Genomic DNA, 23374 nt, shown 5'->3' with positions numbered 1-23374 from the left:
TACACAAATGACAAGCCCAATACGAAACAGAGTAATAAATTTAAGTGAAAAGTCAATAAATTTATTGAGTACAAACAATAAGACCCAACCCTAGCTTTAATTCATAGGAAATAACGCAACTTTACACAATGGTGTAAACACATTATGTGTATATGAAACCAAAGAAACAAGGTTAGCCTTGCGGATGTTATTGGATTTATTATTAATTTAGAGGTATATACAGGAAAAGTGGAAGACTGATAATTCACTGTCTACGTGTGAAAGGATTGTTGTTAATATTACATTAATTATTATCAAAGAAAAGAATAAAGTTGTAGTTTTTGATAATTTTTTCACCCCAAAAAACCAATGAATATTTTATTGAAGCAAAAAATTCATTCTTGTGGAACAGTGAGAGTAAATTGAAAAGGACTACCAGATTCTATGATGTTAGTAAAAAGACAAAAATGGAATGAGAAAATAAAAAGAGGAGAGTTCGAATTTGGGTATTAGGGAAAGGTTTCTGTTTAGGGAAAGTGGCAGTTTAATAATCCTATTATAATGTTGTCCGATGTACAAAATCCAAAAAAAAGTGGTGTTTCTAAATAGAAAAGATTCTAGATTATCCAGAAGTTGTGAAAGTTTATAATACCATAACAGGTAGTGTAGATAGATATGATCAATATCATGACTGCTACGCTATAGGAAGTCAATAAAATGGTGGCATTGCATCTTGTATTTTCTGGTCAAATTAGGAATTGTTAATTCTTATCTGCTAAATTGTTTAATCATGGGAAAAAAGAAGGTCAACTAAATTTCTGACTGCGATTGGCTAGGCAACTTATTGGTGCTAATACTTCCAGAAAATCAAGAGGTGTAGGGTTTCATTTCCCTCAGTCTAAAAACAATTTGAGAAGGTGCAGGCAGTGTAGTTCAACAAATTTTGAAAAGGGAAATCAGATTTAGTGTTCTAAATGTCAGGTCTGCTTTGCATTGATCCATTTTTTGTGCAGTTTTATGAGAAGAACTTACATAAATGTTTGTGCCAGATTGTAATAAAATTTTTTTCTCTATATTATTTTTTGTTTTATTTGAAATATTTTTGTTTTACTATTTACTTTCTTGAAGTGATATGTGTATATATTGTAATTTGCACATCTATTTTTATTTACGTAGATTTACTACATATTGTTAAAGTAGAAATTATAAATAATTTTATAATTTACATTATTATATGAATATTACATTATTTTATAAATTTAATGTCAAATAAATAATTTTTAAATCATATGAATCAAAATTTTGTTACAACATTTTTTTTTAATGATGAGAATAATCTTCAGGCACTCATGAGTTGTGAGAATTACACTTTCTACCTTTAATAACTATGTACTCTAAAGTCCAAAAATTACAAAAAAACAGTCGTAGGTCATTTTCATAAAATTGTTATTGTGACTAAAACAATGACTTTAAAAAAAATATATCTGTAAAAATATGCCTGGGTTATAAAAGAAACATTTAATAATTAAAGAGACAATTTGATGTAGAAAAAAAACTGTATTTTTACAAAATGAGACTTTTACTACTTCTAAACATAATTCCTACCAATATTAATACACTTGTCCCAATGATGAACTAGTTTTTTTTATACCTGATGCAAAGAAGTATTTGTCTTGTTGTTTGAGCAACTTTCCCACAAATTCTTTGACCTCCTCATTGTTGCTGAATTTTTTCCACATAATGCCTCCTTGAGTGGACCAAACAAATGAAAATCTGAGGGAGCCAAATTTGAACTGTAAGGAGGATGTGGCAGTATCTTCCAACCCATTTTTCCAATGGTTTCTTGGGTCAGCTGGGCGATGTAAGGGCGAGCATTGTTGTATAGCAATATCACTCCTTTTCTTTGAGATCTGTGACGTTTTTCTCTCATTGATTTTCCAAATAATCACAAAGGATGACACCTTGGTCATCCCAAAAGACTGTCAACACGACTTTTCCTGCTGATGCTTGCATTCTGAATTTCTTTCGGACAGGTGAGCCGGTGTACTTCTATTCCATGCTTTGTCTTTTGGACTCTAGTTCAAAATGGTGAACCCAAGTTTTATCACACGTTAAAATCTTGTTTAGAAAAGGGTCACCTCCCTATTCATAGCGTTCTTTCAAGTCTGTACACACTTTGAGCCTTGTTTCCTTGTGTTGTTACGTTAACTCTTTTGGGACCCACCTTGCACTTGTTTTGCTGAACTTGAGCTTGTTGCTGATAATATTATGAATTATGCCAACAGTTACTGCAACTGTTTTTGCTATATGTTCAACTGTAATATGTTAGCCTTTGCGAATAATGTCATCAATGTGGGCTTCAAGCAAAGAAGTTGACACTTCAACTGGCCGGTCAGGATGTTTCTCATCAATCACTGAGATTCAACCGTTTTTGAACTGTTCTACCCTCTTATAAAAATTTCCACAGTTCACACAATTTTCAACGTACTGTAAAATCATTCGAGAAAATATTTTAGCCGGTTTTTCACCTTCAGAAAGCAAAAAACGGATCACTGTATGTTGTTCAACTAATGTGGAGACATTAAGCGGTCACACTGTCATTAAATTCAATATTAAGATTATAAAGAAAACAATTTTTATCCTTCAGTTTTTCTCAGCTCATCCCAGTGATGCATACGTAAAGTCATGAAAGTACAAAACTCCTCCAACAAACTGTTTCATTCCTACATCAATTTGTCTCTTTAATTATTGAATGTCCCTCATAAGATACGATTAAATCATTTTCTTTTACAGAAACAATATTACAATGAATTTTTAAACAATATTTTTTTAAAAAACCCCTGATTTTTCTGCATCTCATTTCAACATGTATATAAATATGTGTTTAAATTATTGTCTTGTCTTAATTATTGTGTAAATGATTATCTGATGATAGCAGTTGAAAGTGTTTACATGAATTACAAAATGCAAACTTATAGATGAGGCTTAAATTTGATTTGTATGTAAACAACACAACATGATTGTAGTAAATGAAAATGCAATAAAGATTTGTTATGAATAAATAAATTAACGTGAGACATGCTAATGCAGTGAGTGGAGAGACCTGACTGACAAAGCAACCAAAGAGGATACAACTCCTTAGTGGTCAGTGGGAAAACTAACCTTTCAATTGCCATCTTAACAAAGGTTTTAAAATTCTGATTCTAACTGTGATTTAACATATATATATATATATATATATATATATATATATATATATATATATATACAATAAAGCACAAGTAATTTTGCATAAAATTAACATGTACATGTTTATTGTAATGCTAAGCTCATTAAGAAAAGTGATAAATGAACCTGATTGTTGAATGAAATCAGTCTAATTGTTTGTTCACACCTCATAATATTTTGTAAAGGTCAAACAGGATGTGCTTTCAAACAAATTTAAAATACTTAAAAAAGCCTTCTGCACCAACTTAATCAAATACTTCATAAAAAGAAATCCACTATTGACAATGTTGACAACAAACTTGATATTCTATACATGACGTCATGATTTGGTTTGGTTTGCTTGGCATTTCTCCCGCCACCGCCCCCCTTCGCACGCTCTAAAGAATAAGACCGAATGTCTGTGCCACAAACGGCTACTGAGCCTCGAAAGAGTTTAGCGACCAGTGTCCTAAATAGCTTCTAGAGCTAACCTAAAAGCGTGAGCGGAATAAGCGTGGTACCAAACACCATTCGCTTGCGTGTCCCACCGCCCACTTGTCATATATCACTAAAATGGGTAGGCGTACCCCGTCAACTACTAAAACATATGTGACTATCAATAATTAAATATATCTCGTCAAATAGCTGCCACGCCCAGGCCGCTGAATGCCAGCAAGTACCTGTTCACTATTAAAGCGCTTGGAGCCTTAATCTGGCTGGTAGCCAGCCATATCTCTCGGTTAGCTTCCCACAGTAGTGAGGTTGAAGTCATTTCCCTTAGGTAAACTACTGATGACGGTTGAACAAAGCAAACGCATCAAGGAATTCCCATATGGTCCGACAATACGGCTCTCGCCGTATTGACTCGCCGCTTATGAGTGGCCAATTTTCCCATTGATCTCTAAGTTCCAGGGTGGCCTGAGTTCTGGCCTCCCTAAGAGCTGAGCAGTCGAGCATCATGTGTTCGTTCGTTCGACTGGTCCTCCCCGCAGACGCATAGGTCATCAGCTGCCAGGCGGACCGAAACAAATATTGGTTTAAATTTACATGGTTGGAGAGCACTGGGGCTACTGTTGCCCTTAAAAACGCATACCGTTCCCCCAAATCCTGTATAAACTTATACAAGGATCTTCCCTTAGTGGTAGCGTGCCGTTCTTGGTGCCATGCTTCCATCGCGAGTCTCTGAAGCCTCCTCCGCAGCTGGGAGATGGGTAACTGTTCGAAATTTAGAACCGATGCATTGAGATCAACGTTCCGCTCCGGTACTAGCCCGGCTCGAAACCGCATCCCAAATACCTTGACTTCCCGGCCTCTTCACAATCTCCTCATGGTTCCTCAAACTTTCACCACTAAATCGATTTTAGTGTTGGGAGAGCCTTTCCCAACACAGTGGTAGCCTCGTAGGAGGTTGTTCTATACATACATATATTCTATACGTACACAACATAGACCGTATCTTAACACACTTGAACATTATGAAGTATATGTATGAGTACAAAAATGAAATTCTTGATGAAACAGGCAATTTAAAATCAATACCCTTTTTGACTAAAATCCAAATTCAAATTTACCCCATCATCAGTAACATCAACTGATGTCAGGACAAGAACAAAAGTACTGAAGACGATCGTAGTGATAACGAAAAGACTTTTCAATAACTAATCAAATATATTACAGTAATCGCAAATAATTTATATCTTTATTTGTTATTTATTTTTTATGATTACAGAAACACTGAGGAAGTATCCACCAGTTAGTTTACTTGAAAGAGAATGTACCACTGATTATAAATTCAAAGATTCAAATGTGGTAATAGAAAAAGGTATACAACTAGCAATACCATTACTTGGAATACACTATGATCCAGAATATTATCCTGATCCAGAACGTTTTAATCCGGATAATTTTACTGAAGAAGCTAAGCAATCGAGACATCCTTATACTTGGTTACCGTTTGGCGAAGGACCCAGACAGTGTATCGGTAAGCAAAATATTATATATGGGTAAACAAATATTTTTTATGTACATATACTCTCATTTGGACCATACATGACACATTAAAAAATCAACTTTGCATTCTTGTTTCTTTTTCTGTCAGTACTTTATTCGTTGATTGATCAGCCTTGTCTCTCTCTCTTTTAGAGAAATTTTCTTCCTTTTTTCCTATTGGTTTTTCTAGAATACTAAAAAAAAAATATTTAATTTTTTTCTAAAAATATTTCGATCCAAAATTTCTTCTTTAATATTTAATTCATTTTGATCTTTTCGATTTCTTGAAATCAGCTATTTTTACATCCTTGTACGAAGTATTAAGATCGCGAAAAATTTCGGTTTTCAGATTTTAACGGAAATATCCATTTTGACCATCCTTGAATCCATTTTGATTAGTTTTGTCGTGACACCTGTACGTTCGTATCTCGCATAACTCAACAACGATTAGCCGTAGGATGTTGAAATTTTAGATTTAGGACTGTTGTAACATCTAGTTGTGCATCTCCTTGTTTGATTGCAATCGACTGTACCAAAAGTGCCCGAAAAAGGCAAGATATTGTGTCCAAAATCAAAAAAATTTGGATTTTTAACTTTTTCTTAACTGCAGTAATAACCCCTCATTGAGATCTTTTCAACGGTATATTATAAGTTTTACTTAATTTCATCGGTTTCAGAGTTATCGCAAAATAAGAGTTTAATTAATGAAATATTTGGATCTTACAAGGGGAAGGCACATCGGTTCGCATCAGACTTTATCTCCTTTTTTTTTAAACTTTTTTTTAATTTAAATATATTAATTTATTAACAATTATTAATCTCTGATTGTAATAATATGAAGAAAAAAAATCAGAAGTTATTAGTGAAATAAAATTTTATGGACTTATAAAAATATGTATATTTAATTAAATAGGCATTATTACATATGTGTGTATGTAATAGATTTGGTGAAACATCTGATAATTTAATATTAATTGAAAATTGTAATTTAGAAACGTATTATTTTTGGATTTTCTAATTTAATTTCTGTTTAATTTAATTATTCTTGAATTTCTGTTTAATTTTATCTACATTAAAGTTAACTACAGAGTGACTGAAAAATAAATCCTCACAAGAACAAAATATACACTGAGGCATACATATCCGATCTTTAATATATTGCAAAAAATTCTTATCTGTTAATTCACTACTCCTCTTTTCGGATAATTCGGATAATATTCTGCCGGAGTTGATCATGATTTCGTTTATTTGTTTTTTGTTGCCAATCATTTAATCGCTCTTTGGTTTAATATAATTTTTCTAATCTTAATTTTTGTACACGTTCTCTAGTTTTCAAATTTTCTCTCTTTTTACATTCATCATCCTCTCTTTTTTTTCTGTTTAACCTCCGGGAATCACCGCCAGGTATTACTTCAGAGAATGAATGAGGATGATATGTATGAGCGTAAATGAAGTCTTATACAGTCTCAGGTCGGACCATTTCTGAGATTTGTGGTTAATTGAAATCCAACCACCAAAGAACACCGGTGTCCACGATCTAGCATTCAAATCCATTTTACTTTACTTCGATTTGAACCTTAGAACTCTCGACTTCAAAATCAGCTGATTTGCGAAGACGCGTTCACCACTAGACCAACCCGGTGGGTCTCAACATCCTCTCCTAATCTTTTTATTCTTTTCTTTGTCTTAACGTTTTCTTCCTCTTTATATTTATCATCTTCTCTTAATTTTTTTATTCTTAACATTTTATTTCTGTTTATATAATATCTTCTTGTCGTTTTTTGAGATATATTTCTTCATCTTATCTTTCTTTATCCTGTATGATTGTTTTTTTTTTCATTTTTGATTATTCACCAAATAATCCAATAACAAAAAATGAATATTTTACATCGTTAGGTCGAAATTAACATTTGTGACCAGTGTATAGGAGTTCACTAAACGGAATAGTTTAATTATTAATAATTTTTATTTATACGATACATAAGAAATCTGAAACTTTTATTAATCAGCAACTCACAAAGAGATGAATAATATTGGTCTAGTAATACGAGTAATAAAGGGACTTTTACTCTTTCAGGTAAGATCGTTGAATTAATAATTGTATAAATATTTGATGTTAATAAAAACTAATATTTTAGCAATTGTGTAACTGTCCACTTTATTAAAGAATTGGAAGATCGTTTTTCATTTTTAAATGAAATACGTTTAAATGAAGTGCAACAAAAAATTTGTTTATGTAATTTAACAGGCGTACAAGTCATGTGGTTACACATCAGATTTTTAGTTTTTAATTTATAAAGATGATAAAAAATTGTTTTTATTAATTTGATGTCCTTTATTTTTTGTAGTGTTGAAAGCCAGATCTTTTTCTTTTAAAGTCCCTTTATTTTTTCCAATTATTGGAAATTTCCTCTGGTAAAGTTTTTTTTAAACTGTTCGGTAATTTATTAAAAAATGGTAGCGTAATCATAATAAGGCATTTTCTCATTTGCCCGAGTATTGTGTTACACAAAAATACTTTTGTTTTCTGATAAGATAGAGGTAGGTATTGATGGCTATTTTAAAAATAGGTGATTATTCATTTTTATCTGAATTTCATAATGACAGTGATAAGGAATTTTACGATAGATAAAAAAAAGCGGCGAATCACTACCCGGATAAGAACCCGGATTACCAGGATGACAGGCAGCGACTCTACCGTTTCGCCATGAAACCGATTTGAACTTTTTGTTGGAATTCTTGTATTAAGTCTGCTGAGATTGGTGTATTTTTTTTTTTTTAATAATGTTTTCATAAACTGTTGCACAAAACTTGAGTGGTTGCCATTGCGCTGATTTCTTTTTTTTGCAAAATAACAATGAGTGAAGGAAGTATATTTCATTACGAGTAAAAATGAAATTAATAATTTTAGCAACAAAGAAGAAATTTCCAAAAAAATTATACAAGAAATATTGAGTGTTGAATTGTGTGAAAGTTTTGAACTATTTAAAAGAGTGGTTAAAAAGATAGTTCTCAGTTCTACTCCCTGAAATAATGTTATAAAAGTAATATGGATAATGATCACTAGTATTTTATTTGGCTAATAGGATCAGCCAACGACGACAATAAAAATAATAATAATTTTTTTAATAAGTGTAATAATACTGGTATAGTTTTAAAACCAAATTTGATTCAGAATTAGGAGTATTTTATTCGATGACAAATATAATTTATTTTAGTTGTTTTTTAAATGACAAATTTTATTAGAATGATTAAATCAGTTTTGGAATTATTTTAAAACTTTGTTAAAATGACCTTTACAGATTTTTATTTTCTTTTTAATCTAATCAGTCATTTGATTTCAATAAAAAACTATGTCGGGTTTAATACACTGTAACCCGAATAAATAGAAAAAAAGATTTTAATTAGCACGAACTAAACACTGTCACAAAATATAATCTTGAAGGTGATGTAAATAAATGATGTGTAAAGAGTGCTCTGTTTACTCTACTCCTTTTTCTTTTTTTCTGTTCAGCCTCCGGAACCATTATAAGGCATTATTTCAGAGGATGATATGTATGAATATAAATGAAATGTAGTCTTGTACAGTCTCAGGTCAACCGTTCTTCTAGGTCGTGGATACCGATATTCTTTGATAATAGGTTTCAATTAACCACACATCTCAGGAATGGTTGATGAAACTGTAAAAGATTACCCTTCATTTACATTTACATATTATCCTCTGAGTAATACCTTACGATGTTTCCAGAGGAATAATAGAAGAAAAGAAGAGGTCCAGCGTTCCTGAGATGTGTGGTTAATTGAAATCCGACCACCAAAGAACAACGGTATCCACGATCTAGTATTCGAATCTTTATAAAACTATCTTTACTAGGATTTGAACCTTAGAAATCTCGACTTCGAAATCAGCTGACTTTGGATAATGAGTTCACCACCAGACTAACCCGGTGGTTTGTTGTCTATTCCTTAGAACTGCTTTTGTTACTAATATTATTTGTACCCTAACTTACCCGATTTTATTGGGAACATTATTTTACCTGATAAATTTTTGACTGAAATTTGTGTCCGTCATTAATTTTTTTATTTCAATATATTTCTACACAAAAAAAGTTCCGACAGTGTTGCAGTGTAACGGGCGAGTTTGGCTAGGTTTCGTTTGGTGGATTCCCGGATTTCGTTCAGACTGTGGGATTGATAATACAGTGGACCAAGTCCTCTATGTCTGTATGTCTGTCCCCGATATGAGGTCAAACGTTCATGAGCTGTTAGGGAACTTGAGAGAATACATTCCTTTCTGGATCTCCGTATTAATTGGATGATCCCCGAGGAGTGCTGTATAGTGACTGGTTTTCTTCGCGCCCTTGCGGTGTGTAGGTCTGCAGATGGAGTTTAATCGAGGTATTTGATCAAGGTAGGATCCCGGATGGCTAGGGTTCCGGCCTAGGCATTGGACTGGTTGGAGGTAGGCGCATTAGCGTAGTGCCACGGTTATATTGGTATTCTCCCGCTGGTGGGGGTGGCTGCGCTGCCGGGGTATGGTAGCCCGTGCGACCGGGGACGTGGCTTCGTTCCGTTGGTGGCGGTCCTGATTTTGTCTTGGTAATGGCGCACGAGACTCCATGATTGGACCGGGTGGCGGAGCAGGGGTTTGTCCCCGGCTCCTGCGCGGACCGGATTGAGGTTACGTTACCCTTTAGGTGACCTAAATTGGTCGACTTATTTGGGTGTAGGTCTGAATTTCTATGCTGCGTAAAACATCGTTTTGATTAGTATGACTTTAGCACTGATTTAACTTTCAAATCGTTCGTTTTCTGAGGCATTCACAGTCACGAACGGTGCTGTTAAATTTTGACTAGGCGCGGGGTCCGCGGTTTCGCTTAGTTAGTTTGAGGGAATCATGTCAGGTTGGATGTGAAGATGTCCGTTTGAGGCTTATGTGAAGGATATCTGCCAAGGCATTTACATCAGTGGCATCCCGACCGAGGCCTGGCTGATGACTGTGAGCTGTAATCAGTTAGAGGGTCTAAAGACGACCTCCAGTAAAGCCCCTCAGCGCTCGGAATGGAGGGAGTGGTGTGGCGACCGGTAACGTCACAAGATGGTTGTCTTCCCCCTAAGGGGTTGGGATGCAGAATTTTATGGTCTACAATTTTGGCTACAAAAATTATGTCCACAAAAAATTTACTTGATTCATTCAGTTGATAAATGAACCATTCTTCAGAAGTTAAATTGTAACCTAGATTTCAAATCTAAAATTCATTTTATATTACCAAAAAATTAGAAATCAGGAATTAATAATTATTTTTGTGGATTTTAAAAGGCATATGAATTAATAATACACAGAGAATCTCTTGTTAAAATATTTAAAAAAAACTTTAGATCGATAATAAAACATTAAATATGATAAAAGAAACATTTATAAAAATACATATTCAAAAGTAAACATTTTAGGTGGAATTTTCAAATCGTTTGAAATAAATATCTGGAGTGAGTCAAAGCGATCATCTTTTATATATATATATATATATATATATATATATATATATATATATATTGTTCAATGCGCTCTTGAAAAACTAATTTCCAGAATGGAATAGAACAATCCAAATACTTAAGATAAAAATATAAAAATTAGGAACATAATCCAAATCGTAAATGATATTTACTGATTGTCTGGTAAGATTAGAGATCCGGAAATCAAAATTTTAGAATTATAAATTAATTGATCTACGAAAAACGAAATAATTTTACAATAATAAAAGTAGAATCCAAATAATGAAAGTCTGTGAAGAAAAATCAATCAAAAGAGTACAAAAATTTAAATATTAAGGTGAAGTAATTATTCAGAACATTTCAGAAAAAGAAGATAAAAAATCAGAACACAAAAAATAGAAGTGCCGTATCATCTTACCAGAAATATTTACAATAAAAAAACATTATTAAAAAATGTAAGATTAAAACCGGTAGGTATATAGTGCGCAAGACCTACAGAACGTTTTAGCTAAAAATCCAATAAAGTTGAAAAATGAATTTTAAGAAAAATCCATGATCAAAATCGGAAGAATATATTTATAAATTAAAAAAAAAATTCAGCAGAAATTTATTATAATTTTGAAAAAATATTATTAGAAGATTCAATCTGATCTGAATTTAAGAGAGCATTAAAATATTTGAATGGAAAAAAGGCTCCTGGGATAGACGGAATACTTGCAGAATTATTGCGCAGTGCAGGTGAGGAAGCGATAGATAGATTATACAAACTGGTGTGTAATATTTACGAAAAGGGGGAAATTCCGTCAGACTTCAAAAAGAGTGTTATAGTCATGATGCCAAAAAAAGCAGGAGCAGATAAATGTAAAGAATACTATTCATGCATCAAAAATCTTAACTAGAATTCTCTACAGAAGAATTGAGAGGAGAGTGGAAGAAGTGTTAGGAGAAGACCAATTTGGTTTCAGGAAAAGTATAGGGACAAGGAAAACAATTTTAGGTCTCAGATTAATAGTAGAAGGAAGATTAAAGAAAAAAAACTAACATGCTTGACAATAAAATACCTAGAAAAGGCATTCGCTACCGTAGACTGGAATAAAATGTTCAGCATTTTAAAAAAATTAGGGTTCAAATACAAAGATAGAAGAAAAATTGCTAACATTTACAGGAACCAAACAGCAACAATAATAATTGAAGAACATAAGAAAGAAGCCGTAATAAGAAAGGGAGTCCGACAAGGATGTTCCCTATCCCCGTTAATTTTTAATCTTTTCATAGAACTAGCAGTTAATGTTGTTAAAGAACGATTTATATCCGGAGTAACAGTACAAGGTGAAAAGACAAAGATGCTACGATTTGCTGATGATAGTAATTTTAGCTGAGAGTAAAAAGGATTTAGAAGAAACAATGAACGGCATGGATGAAGTCCAACGCAATAACTACCTCATGAAAATAAACAAGAACAAAACGAAAGTAATGAAATGTAGTAGAAATAACGAAGATGGACCACTGAATGTAAAAATAGTAAGAGAAAAGATTACGAACGTAGAAGAATTTTGTTATTTAGGATGTAGAATTACTAAAGATGGACGAAGCAGGAGCGATTTAAAATGCTGAATAATACAGGCGAAACGAGTCTTTAGTTAGAAATATAATTTGTTTACATCAAAAATTAATTTAAACGTCAGGAAAACATTTATGAAAATGTATGTTTGGAGTTTAGCTTTATATGGAAGTAAAACTTATACGATCGGAGTGCCTGAGAAGAAAAGATTAGAAACTTTTGAAATGCGGTGCTTCAGGAGAATATTAAAAATCAGACGGGTGGATAAAGTAATAAATGAAGAGGTGTTGCGGGAAATCGATGAAGAAAGAAGCATTTGGAAAAATATAGTTAAAAGAAGAGACAGACTTACAGGCCACATATTAAGGCATCCTGGAATAGTCGCTTTAATATTGGTGGGACAGATAGAAGGGATAAATTATGCAGGCAGGCAACATTTGGAATATGTAAAACAAATTGCTAGGGATGAAGGATGTAGGGGGTATACCGAAATGAAACGACTAGCACGTGATAGGGATTCTTGGAGAGCTGCATCAAACCAATCAAATGACTAAAAAAACCAAATAAGCTAATTCAAAGAAATTGAAAAAAATCTAAAAAAATCGAGTGGAGCTGTGTCGGGGCGCATGGCCGTTGGTTTAACGTGAAACGTTGACAAACCTTGGATGAAGTTCCTCCGAACTACAGAATCGACCAATGGGGGAGCCACCATCGTTTTTTTTTTTTTAACAAAACTGAGAGTCTGCAATGGAAAATTGTTCGGTCTTATGTCAGCGAGTCACCTTTAGTGCATCGGATAGAAAACGAGACATTGACTGAATTTAATTCTAACATAAAACAGACACAAAATGGTACATGATATTTATTTCGACTAATATTCGAAGACAATTTTGTTCAACATCGGTCTGTGATATAAGAAGTAAGAGATATAAGGAATAATAAGCAGCGGTAGAGGTGCTGCGCCGTCGGCGTCGTTCACTGAGTCCGCCGAGCCAGTTTTGCAACGCTCCCGAAACATTCTCGTTCGCTCCGCACCGGACATCGGGGTACCTGTGCGTGGCCCATAACTTCTCCTTCCCAACGATATGCGTAATTTATATTTCCGGCTGGTTTTAACGTGGGCTAAGGCTGACATTTTGAATTTTTATAATTTTTTACACGTTTTTTCTTTCATTTTTTACACGTAAATATTGTCCAAAATACATTTATTATTACTTAAATTGATCTATCTCGACAAACTCTAAACACACGAATCACCTCTAAGTCGTGAGCTACACTGAATGGAAATGAGCGAGAGCGCCAGTTTTGGCCGATCTGCGCTGTGCCTCCTTCCCGACAATCCACTCACCAGTGATGCATACTCGAAGTCGTATCAGCGAGCTGACCATATAAGTTATAAAATGACACCGCATTTACGCCTCTGAGACTAATAGTTAGGGAGTTATTAAGGCAGGCCGGTTTAGTAGATCTTTTCGTTACGTTACAAATTTCTGTTCTGGTACCCGTTGTTTCGGTGTGATTTTAAATAAGTTTCACGTCAAAATATTAAATAATTCCAAAGAAATAATTTTGATTGATAATCTTTCAGAAAGTAGTAGGCAAATCTAAATTTTCAGAGTAACAGAAAAGGAAACCCAGTGGATGGATCGAAGAAAGGAACGGAATATTAAGGAAAACAATTTTGGAAGGAAGAAGTTAGGATGGAAATCGTGATCGTTAGTAGGTCCAAATTAAAACAAAAAAAAAATTGTGCTTTATTTATTTTTTATAAATAATTAAAAAAATTAAAACATGACTTTTGTTTCAGGGATACGATTTGGGATTCTTCAGGTTAAAACAGGACTTGCAACATTATTGTCTAATTATAATTTTGATCGAATACCTAAGACACAAGTTCCAATGGAATTTTACGCAAAAACACTTTTAACAACCCCAAAAAAGGAAATTAAACTAAAAATTACAAAACGTCAAAAATAAACAGTTTTTTTAAAAATCTGTTTATATTAATTCAGTATTTAAAAGAAGGGTTATTTTTATTAATATTTACTAAGTGTATGCATGAGATTTATTCGTATATAAGTGGAATATTTGCTATTTCTCTCTGATCATTTATTTTTTGTTGATCAAGTTCCTCTTTTAACTCGACTATTCATCTGCTTATTGATGTATTAAAGAAGCAGTTATATATGTCGTCGCAGAATATGATGTTTGGTGTCTAATATATATTATGCTATATATTAACCATTCTAAAAACATTCCCTCCTAAAGGTTTTCAAAAATCAACTCACACTTACCATATTTTAATTCTGATAGCCCTTCCCAGAAATTTCTGCAGCGTAATTATAATAAAGTTTTAATGTTTTTACCATCTCAATTGTACTAAACTACAGAATGGCGCACGAAATGATCCAACATTTGGTTTTGTCAGCAAATATTTATTTGAATTGGAATGCAGAACACTAAAATACAACCTGTTTACTATATATCTAGAAATTATGTTCTGCATATCACATGTACAATATGATCACCATCACGTCTAGCAACTTCTTCAACACGAACTCCTATCTTGTTAATAATTCAACGTCACTATCCTAAGTTATTTTGTCGCACGCCTCAATGATCATAACTCGTAAATCCAGCATTGTACGAGGATGTTTAGGGAAAATCTTTTCCTTTAGAAATCCTCAAAGAAAATAATCAAACGGATTCAAATCAGGACTTTTCAGGAGCCAGTTACGTCCACGCGCAAAACGATTAGGAAATCGATTTCAAATGACGTTTGGGTTAAAATTTGAATGCGAATGTCTAAAACAACATTATATATTTTTTGGTTTGCTTGGCATTTCTCCCGCCACCACCCCATTCGATCGCCCTAAAGCTAAGACCGAATGTTTGTACCACAAACGCCTATTGAGACTCGAAACAGTTTAGCGATCAGTGTCCTAACTAGGTCTTAGAGTTAACCTAAAAGCGTTAGCGGAATAAGCGTGATACCATACACCACTCGCTTGCGTGTCCCACCGCCCACTTGTCATATATCACTTGAATATCACTTGAAACGAAGGAGAAATTGCCATTTTTCCTAAGGATATTTTTTGTTTAATTTTACAAGTAGAATCCAAAAAGTATAGCCAGCCCATTATTTTTTAAACACTCTGTATATAACTAGGAATCTTTGTTTTATTTAACTCTTTAATTAGTAGGATACTCCTATCAGCCTTTATTACTAGAATGGGAGAAACTTCACCGGAAATCTTTTTTATATATATATTTAATCTATATATATTTTATTATCCGCCTAAAAAAGTATCTTTGAATAGTATTATTTAATATTTAATAAAATATTATCATGCGATTTTGTAAAAGACAAAAAGTCTATTTTTAACATTTATTCTGATTTGGTATTTTTTGATGAAGAAAAAAAATAGAATATGCAGTTTTATTTAATTTTTTGTTTAATAGTTTTGTTCTATATATAGTTAATTATAAAAATATAGAATATTAACATATTATTAGAAATAATAAGCCCTTAAAAATCAGGTACTGTAAAACTAGATAAAGAATTTTAACATTCAGTTTTTTACCTTTCCACTATTAAAGAGTTTGGATCACTAATCTTGCTAGTAGCCAGTCGTATCTCTCGGTTAGCTTCCTATAGCAGCGCGGTAGGAGTCTTTTCCCTTAGGTAAACTACTGATGTCGGTTGAACAAAGCTACCGCATCAAAAAACTCCTACCCGGTCCGACAATGCGCCTCTCGCCACATTGACTCACCGCTTGTGAGTGACCAATTTTCCCCTTGATCTGTAAATTCCAGGGTTGCCTGAGTACTGGCCTCCTCCCCAAGAGCTGGGCAGTCGAACATCATGTGTTCGTTCGACTGGACCTCCCCGCAGACGCCCAGCTCATCAGCTGCCAGGCAGAAACGAAAAAAATATTGGTTTAAATTTTCATGGTTGGAGAGCACTCGGGCTCCCGTTGCCCTTAAAAACGAAGGAAAGGCATACCATCCCTCCAGATCCTGTATAAATCTATCCCTTCCCTTAGTCGTGGCGTACCATTCTTGTTGCCATGCTTCCATCGCCAGGCTCTAAAGCCTCCTCCGCAGGCGGGAGATGGGCAACTGTTCGAAATTTAGAACCGGTGCATTGAGATCACTGTTTCGGTACGGGCCCAGCCGCAACCCAAATACCTCGGCCTCCCTGCCTCTTCAGCAGCATTTATAAATTGTATTCCCGTGTTCAGAATAAACAAAGTTATGATATTGTGAGCATCGAACTGCATACCCCTTTGTCCAGTTTAGCAGGGCAAAGTTTGCAGCGGCCTTGACTGGTACTAAATTCAGTAGTTGATAAAAGTGTTGTGGTGCTTTCAGATATACTGATCCCAGGAATTGTAGCTGACTCCTGTTCATTTAGTTTCAGGACTTCTTCCATTTTATATCTCAAGTGAGTTTGAAGGTTTCTCCGTTGTAATCTTCTCATAATATGTGGTCAAACAAGCTTTTCACCAAGGTTTTTATAGGAATAGAAGGCGATTGATTGCTATTTGATTTCTAGTAGCCTTTTTGTAGGCATATACAATGTAGGCATTTATTCCACTTGCGTTCAGTATGTCATAAAAAGCACATAGTGGCCATCACTGTGTTCTTCTGCTACACTAATATGTCTTACATAATTTGCCAAAAACCTTCTTTAGTACGGTTTTAAAATTCAATTGACAGGATTTTTGTTTCACCTAAAGCTATCATCCATGGATGACACCACAAAAAGAATTTTACCCTTTTTTGGTGAGTAAGACCCAAGTTGCAATTTATTGTGACTATTAAAGATAAAAATTGAAGTCTTTGTGTCACGATTCTTATAAATACACAAAAAATAAATAAATTACGTTGTTTCTAGAATGGGTGAAAATTCAACCAGAGAGTCTTCGGACAGATTAACGGAAACTGGTAACCGTTCTCTACATTACCATGCATGGCACTACCAATTAAGAGAATACCTAGAAGGAGAAAGTTGCTGCAAACGTATGACAGCCAAATTTCCATCAGCGTGGGTGATTTTTCACCCATTCTAGTAATTAAGGGTTAAGGTAATAAAAATTAACTCTGCATGTTCAACAGGTTAATAGAAACTTTAATCAGGTTAAATCTAAGAGAACATGCATTAAATTTTATTGAGAAGATAAAATATTTTATTTCTATTTGACCTCGATACATAGAGAGTAATGAAATACGATAACTTTCTTGGGAATTAATTTTATTTGATTATTTTTGGATTAGAATTTTTTTTTTTTGAATATTTGTTTGCTTTTTATCTATTTTTATTGTTTTTAGGTAAGGTATTTAAAAAAAAACAATTCTTAAATGTTTAAATTTAATAGATAGATGTTAATGTTAATGTAATAAATGTTTAATGTTTATGGTGCTATATATTAATTTTCATAATTTTTCTTACTGAATTTTTTGAAAGGCTTAAAATAAAGAAGTCAAGGCAAATTGAAGAAAAATTTTAAATTAGAATAAAAATTAATTACTGTAGTAGAAATTACGGTTATAATTCCAGTCTGTATGGATGAGACATTAAAATGTCAAAAGTTAGACCTAATCCTAAAATTGAATCAAAATATTTGTTTGTGACCAAGCTACACAACACTGTTACGTATAGTAGAAACTACAAATAACATTTCAGCACGATTGGTTCAGCCATTTCTAAGATATATGAAACTCGGCTGATAAATGTTGCACATATATGCGTAGCATGGGAATGAAAAGATATATTCGAATGAAATAAAAAATGAATAAAAAGTACAATTACTTTAGTTACAAAATGCAGAATGTATTTTTCAAAATATAATCCCCTGTTTACATCGATACACTTTTCCCAACCTGTAAGAAGTTTTTGCAATCTGTCACTGAAAAATTGTGGCGATCTTTCTCGTGGCCAAGATTCCTTCACCACATCGTGGTAGTGTAATGATTACCTTTGAGATCCCTCATGAGGTGAAGGAAGAAGTGGAAGTCGTACGAAGCCAAATCCGGCGAGTATGGCGGATGCGGAATAGGCTCAAACTTCAGTTTACGGAGAGCCATCTGAGAGTTTGCGCGGTACCCATCGTGCACAGATTTTACGTTAAATATGGCATACTCCTTTAGATATGCCTAATTGAATATCGATTCATCGCTGGGTGACTCGCCGGTCACTTTGAAGCAAATCGTCCACCTCATTTCGAAACTTTTCGTCAGTCACAGCAACTGGTCGTCCGCTGCAAGGTGCGTCCTCAATTGTCGCTTTACCAGCTTCACATTCGCGAAATTTCAATGCCCACCTATTCACAGTTCTCCCGCTTTTAAACGAAGAAAAATATTCATAGGATTCACATTTTCTGTTGTTAAAAATTCGATCACTGCGCGCTGTTTTAACCGTGTTGACATATTGTCCGTATTAATTGCTACTGAAAAAAAACCGGTAAACGGATTTCAACGCAATATCGCAGGTTTGTAGATGGGGATTTTAGTTATCATGTGCTGCCAGGCCCAACTCGATAGTCTCCGTGTAGCACACTAGTGTGTAAAATGTATCAGCCGAGGAGCCTCGTACATACTAACATCCAGCTAAAATTAAAGAAAGTTTTTAATAATTTATAAATTGTGAAATATCCTTTTTTTAATTGTAGTAATTCAGATGTTATTAAAGCCGATACGTGATATTAGGTAGGTAAGAATTCTGCTACATCTAATATTAATGTTTAAATAAGATTGCTTTTTCTTTTCATTATGATCCAAATCAAGTCTTCCTGCGGATCATTAATTTCTATTGCATTTAGGTGTTTGAAGTATTTATTCTCTTCTTTTTTATGTTTAAATTTTAATAATTATATGCTTTGAGTAATCTATGATTGTAAAATTCATGAGATACTCGTATTTATAAACTAAAGTTTATTGTATGCTCATGATGAGAAATATGGTTTTTTTACTACAATTTATGATTCTTTTATTGCATTACTAGCTGCAGAGGCATATCGTAGGCATATATATATATATATATATATATATATATATATATATATATATATCGATATATAATAATATAACCAGTATACATCTGACCACCACGAGACATGTACTAACGAATCGGGATTTTCCGCTAGTGATCGGTACATTCCGGTGCTAAGCTAAGCGGGACAGACACACACACTCACACAAATGTCCTTTAGTAGGGAAGGATAGCTTGGTTTTTTGTGAGATATCAAATTTATTTTTAGAATATTTGCTTATTTGATATAGCAAATAATATAATATATTTTTATTTGTTACTTGAAGAGATGATTTGTAATCGGTTATTATTACTTAATATTTGAATTAATCTATACAATAAAGATTGAATTTATATAAAATTTTATGGTTTGTGTAATTTTTAGAATAAATAACTTAAGTTATAGTAATAATAATAAGTGTGAGTAAATTTGTTTAAGAAAAAAAGAAGATTTTTCTTTCTGAATACATGGAAATACATTCTTCTAGAAATAATATGTGTAATGTATTATGGTATTTATTTTTTGTTCAGTAGCTGTTAAGTTATATAGTAATAATAAATGTGGATAAACATGTTCAAGAGAAAAATGAAGTTTTCTGCATGAAAATACACTCTTCTAGAAACAATATGTGTAGATGTGTTGGCGCAGGGAATGAAAGCCTGTGTACTAGCATTTTGCATGCATTGGCCTCTGTTACAGGCAAACTAAAAACATTGTCATTTTCTATATGTCTTTTGTGGTATGGTAATATATAAAAAACAGGTTTCATAAACTCGCTGTAGCGTATGTAATTGTTTAGTTTTATTTTAAATTATTATTGATGTTGAGATCTAGGCACTTCCTGTATAGCAACTAATAATAGTGAACCATTCATGACTAATGTGCTATTTTATTAGGGATTAGGGATGGGTGGACAGGCCCATTCAGGAGGGGTGGGGATGCTCTGTCCACTTCGATGAGTGAACGGGGACTCCTCGGGTCCATAGGATGGGTAAAAAGAAAAGACCGGATTCCCGGGTGGAGGGCCCTCTACAGGGCCTGCCAGTTAGAGGTACGGTAATGAAGAGAAGACCCAGCCCCGGCTGACCGGATGGTACCGGGGAACGGCATAGCCGGGCCCAGCATGGTCGCCCGGGAGGTTTGAGGTTATGGCACCCCTACGACTCAGTAATGTTATCGGAGCAGGGTGCCGATCCTAGGGGGAAGGGTAGAAAAAAAAAGATCACTTGTAATAATTATGTTTTGAAGTGTTTATTATAGAAACATTTATTGCTGTGTATATTTTAATTAATGAAGTGAATAGCTGTTAGTGATTTATTTTTACTATTTATTGTGTTGTTCTCATTTAAGTCATAAATTGAGTCATTTAAATTTGTAATATTTCATTACAGTTATTTTCTCTTAAAATGTCCAAGTTAGGGAAAGCTTCAAAACAGTAGTTCATAGTCACGTGAGGGAAATTGTAATCCATATTTACAATTTCTTTTTTCAAAGAAATGAAGGAAACGGAATAGTAAAGAAAACTGAATTGATGAATACGGTTGTTCAAGCGACAAAAGTATCAAAACGAACGATCCAAAGAATTATAGCAGAAGTGAAATAAAATGAAACTGAGAAGACATCCATCTTTCGCTGAAAAAACGTGTAAGTCGCCTCAGTATTGTGTGCAATTCAGATTCGTTTGATACAGATGCTTTGAGGCGTTTAATAAATAAATTTTATGTAACCGAAAAATGCGTTCCTACTGCGAAGAGAATTATGAAAAAATCCCACAAAAGTGAAATTAATTTCAAAGGGAGTGAAAGATATTTAAGGAGAATATTACGTAAAATGGGATTTAGATGGAAAAAGCAAAAGACAACCGGAAAATACTGATAGAATGCCACGACATTAAAATGAAAAGAATGAAATTTGTACGATAAATTTCTCTGTTTCTGGAAGAAGGAAGACCGATTGTATACATAGATGAAAACTACATTCACTGTAGTCATGCGACACCAGAATCGTGGGTAGACATGAAAACCCTTCATGAGGTACTGAAAACACCAGTATTCAAGGGATCACTATTTTTCATGCCGGCTGTAATAAAAGATTCATTAACAATCCTTTACTTATGTATGAGTCCAATAAAAAAGATTATAAAAAATTTGATAGATTTCATACACGAAATGGTTACGGAAGAAGTAAATTGCCAACTTGCCACCTTGATCGGTCATTGCACTAGATAACGCATCGTATCACAACATTCCGCTACAAAATTCTAATTCTTTAAAAAGCGAAATGGTAAAATAGTTAGCTGAACAACGAATTAACTGTTCTCCTAGTATGAAGAAGACTGAATTATATAATATAAAATTACACAAAGAAAATCAGAAGAAATTTCTAATTAATTGCATTTTGGGAAATTGTGGGTACATTTCTACGGTTGTCACCTTATGACTCTGACTTTAATTCCATCGAAATAATTTTGAGTCAAGTGAAAGGGTAAGTAGCTGAAACAAATACAACTTTTAACATTTCGGACGTTCTTAAGGTAGCTGAAGAGAAATTTCATAAAGTGTATGAAGCTGAGTGGAGTAATATTTGCGAGCATGTTGTCAACGTTGAAAAAAAAATGCATTGAAGATGAATATTTATATAATGTGCACATCGTCAAGTTTTTGAAAAATGTGAATTCAAAATCGGACACGAGCTCTTTAGAATCTACCGATGACATCGACTAAAGAATTTGCAAGCTGCAGCAATAAAGTCAGTAGAAAAAATAATTATTTAAACTAATAATATTAATTGGGATTCTAAACTAGTTTTAATTACATAACATCTTATGTATTTTTTGTTATATATATCATCTATGTTAAACTGACAATGTTTTCAGTCAGCCTAGTACCGTTCCAAATGTTTGCTGAATGCTAGTAGTTTTTTTTGCCAACTTACGTGCCAATAATTCTAATATGCTATGGTGTTTAGTAGCTGTTAAATTAAGTTATATTAATAATAATAATAATAAATGTGGGTAAACGTATCTAAGAAAAAAAAAGATTTTTCTTTCTGAATAATACATGGAAATACAGTCTTCTAGAAATAATATGTGTAATGGTGTTTATTTTTTGTTTAGTAGCTGTTTCAATTCCATTTTTGGGGATTTAATATTACCTTCATGATGTTTTTAATCGCTTTTGTGGCTAACTCTATTAATTGGTGCTGCTGTTATCAATTCTGCTATCAAATTATTGTTTTTTTTAGTATGTTCAGAAGAGAAATGATCAATCTATTATTATTTTTTTTTTAAATTTTGGTTAGTCTACTAAAAAAAAAATATATTAGTTAAAAAAAAAATAAAAATAAATATATAAAAAAAATAAATAAATGTAAAAAAATATATTAGAAAGAGAAAGAAAAGGCAAGAAAATTCTGTTTTAATAAAAATCAGAAAAAAGGTATGTAAAGAAAATGAAATATTTACATTATAATAAACCATAAATGAGTGTTGTATTTAAATAAAGCTGTCTGAATATAAGAATGTCTTAACATTTATTTTTCTACCACAAATTTACCAATTAACCTTTTTTTTTTGTTGAAGTTTTTCATAAAATTAATCTTAACGGAACAGTTCATTGATATCAAGAAACAGTATCTTCATGTTGGTCTGTCCTGGGCTTTTCCTTTAAATATAGAATCCTTGTTTCCCTTTCAAATCATCATAATATTCCTTATTTATATTTAACAAGATCTGATTATTAGTTACTCTCTCTTGTCAGTTGATACTTAGCATTTTTCTTTTCAGCTACATGAAGCCACATTTCAAAGTTTTCCAGATATCGAGTGACTCTTTTCTCTACTGTTTGTGTTTCTGCACCATATAATACGAAACTCCAAATAAAAAACGTCTTGCAAATTTCTTTCTCATATCAAAAGGTATACTTTATGTTTGTAAGCAGATTTCTAACCTTGCTAAAAGCCATTTTACCATTCATAATTGTGCTTCTAATTTCGTCATTGCAATTTCCATCAACTTCATTGTGCTTCCTAGGTATTTAAAACTTGATGAGCTTTAGAAATTGATGAGCCTAAATCTTCAGTAACCACCTTACATCCTAACAAGTGTCCGAGG

General features: G+C 33.1%; 1 protein-coding gene across 2 annotated transcripts in view; it reads left to right on the top strand.

The window, feature by feature from the left end:
• The window catches only part of LOC142322363 (putative cytochrome P450 6a23), a 61952-nt gene extending 46376 nt beyond the window's left edge, over window positions 1-15576 (top strand). For both annotated transcript variants that reach the window (XM_075361367.1, XM_075361375.1), the window contains exons 5-6: window positions 4916-5167; window positions 14037-15576. In XM_075361367.1, coding sequence (XP_075217482.1) covers window positions 4916-5167; window positions 14037-14206 — 422 coding nt within the window. In that variant the 3' untranslated portion in view covers window positions 14207-15576. The remainder of the gene's footprint in view (window positions 1-4915; window positions 5168-14036) is intronic.
• The last annotated feature ends 7798 nt before the right edge of the window (window positions 15577-23374 follow it).

Source organism: Lycorma delicatula, chromosome 1 (genome assembly GCF_047948215.1).
Source record: "Lycorma delicatula isolate Av1 chromosome 1, ASM4794821v1, whole genome shotgun sequence".
Classification (NCBI taxonomy): domain Eukaryota; kingdom Metazoa; phylum Arthropoda; class Insecta; order Hemiptera; family Fulgoridae; genus Lycorma; species Lycorma delicatula.
The sequence above is the reverse complement of the archived record's forward strand: the minus strand, read 5'-3'. Positions and strand labels throughout refer to the sequence as shown.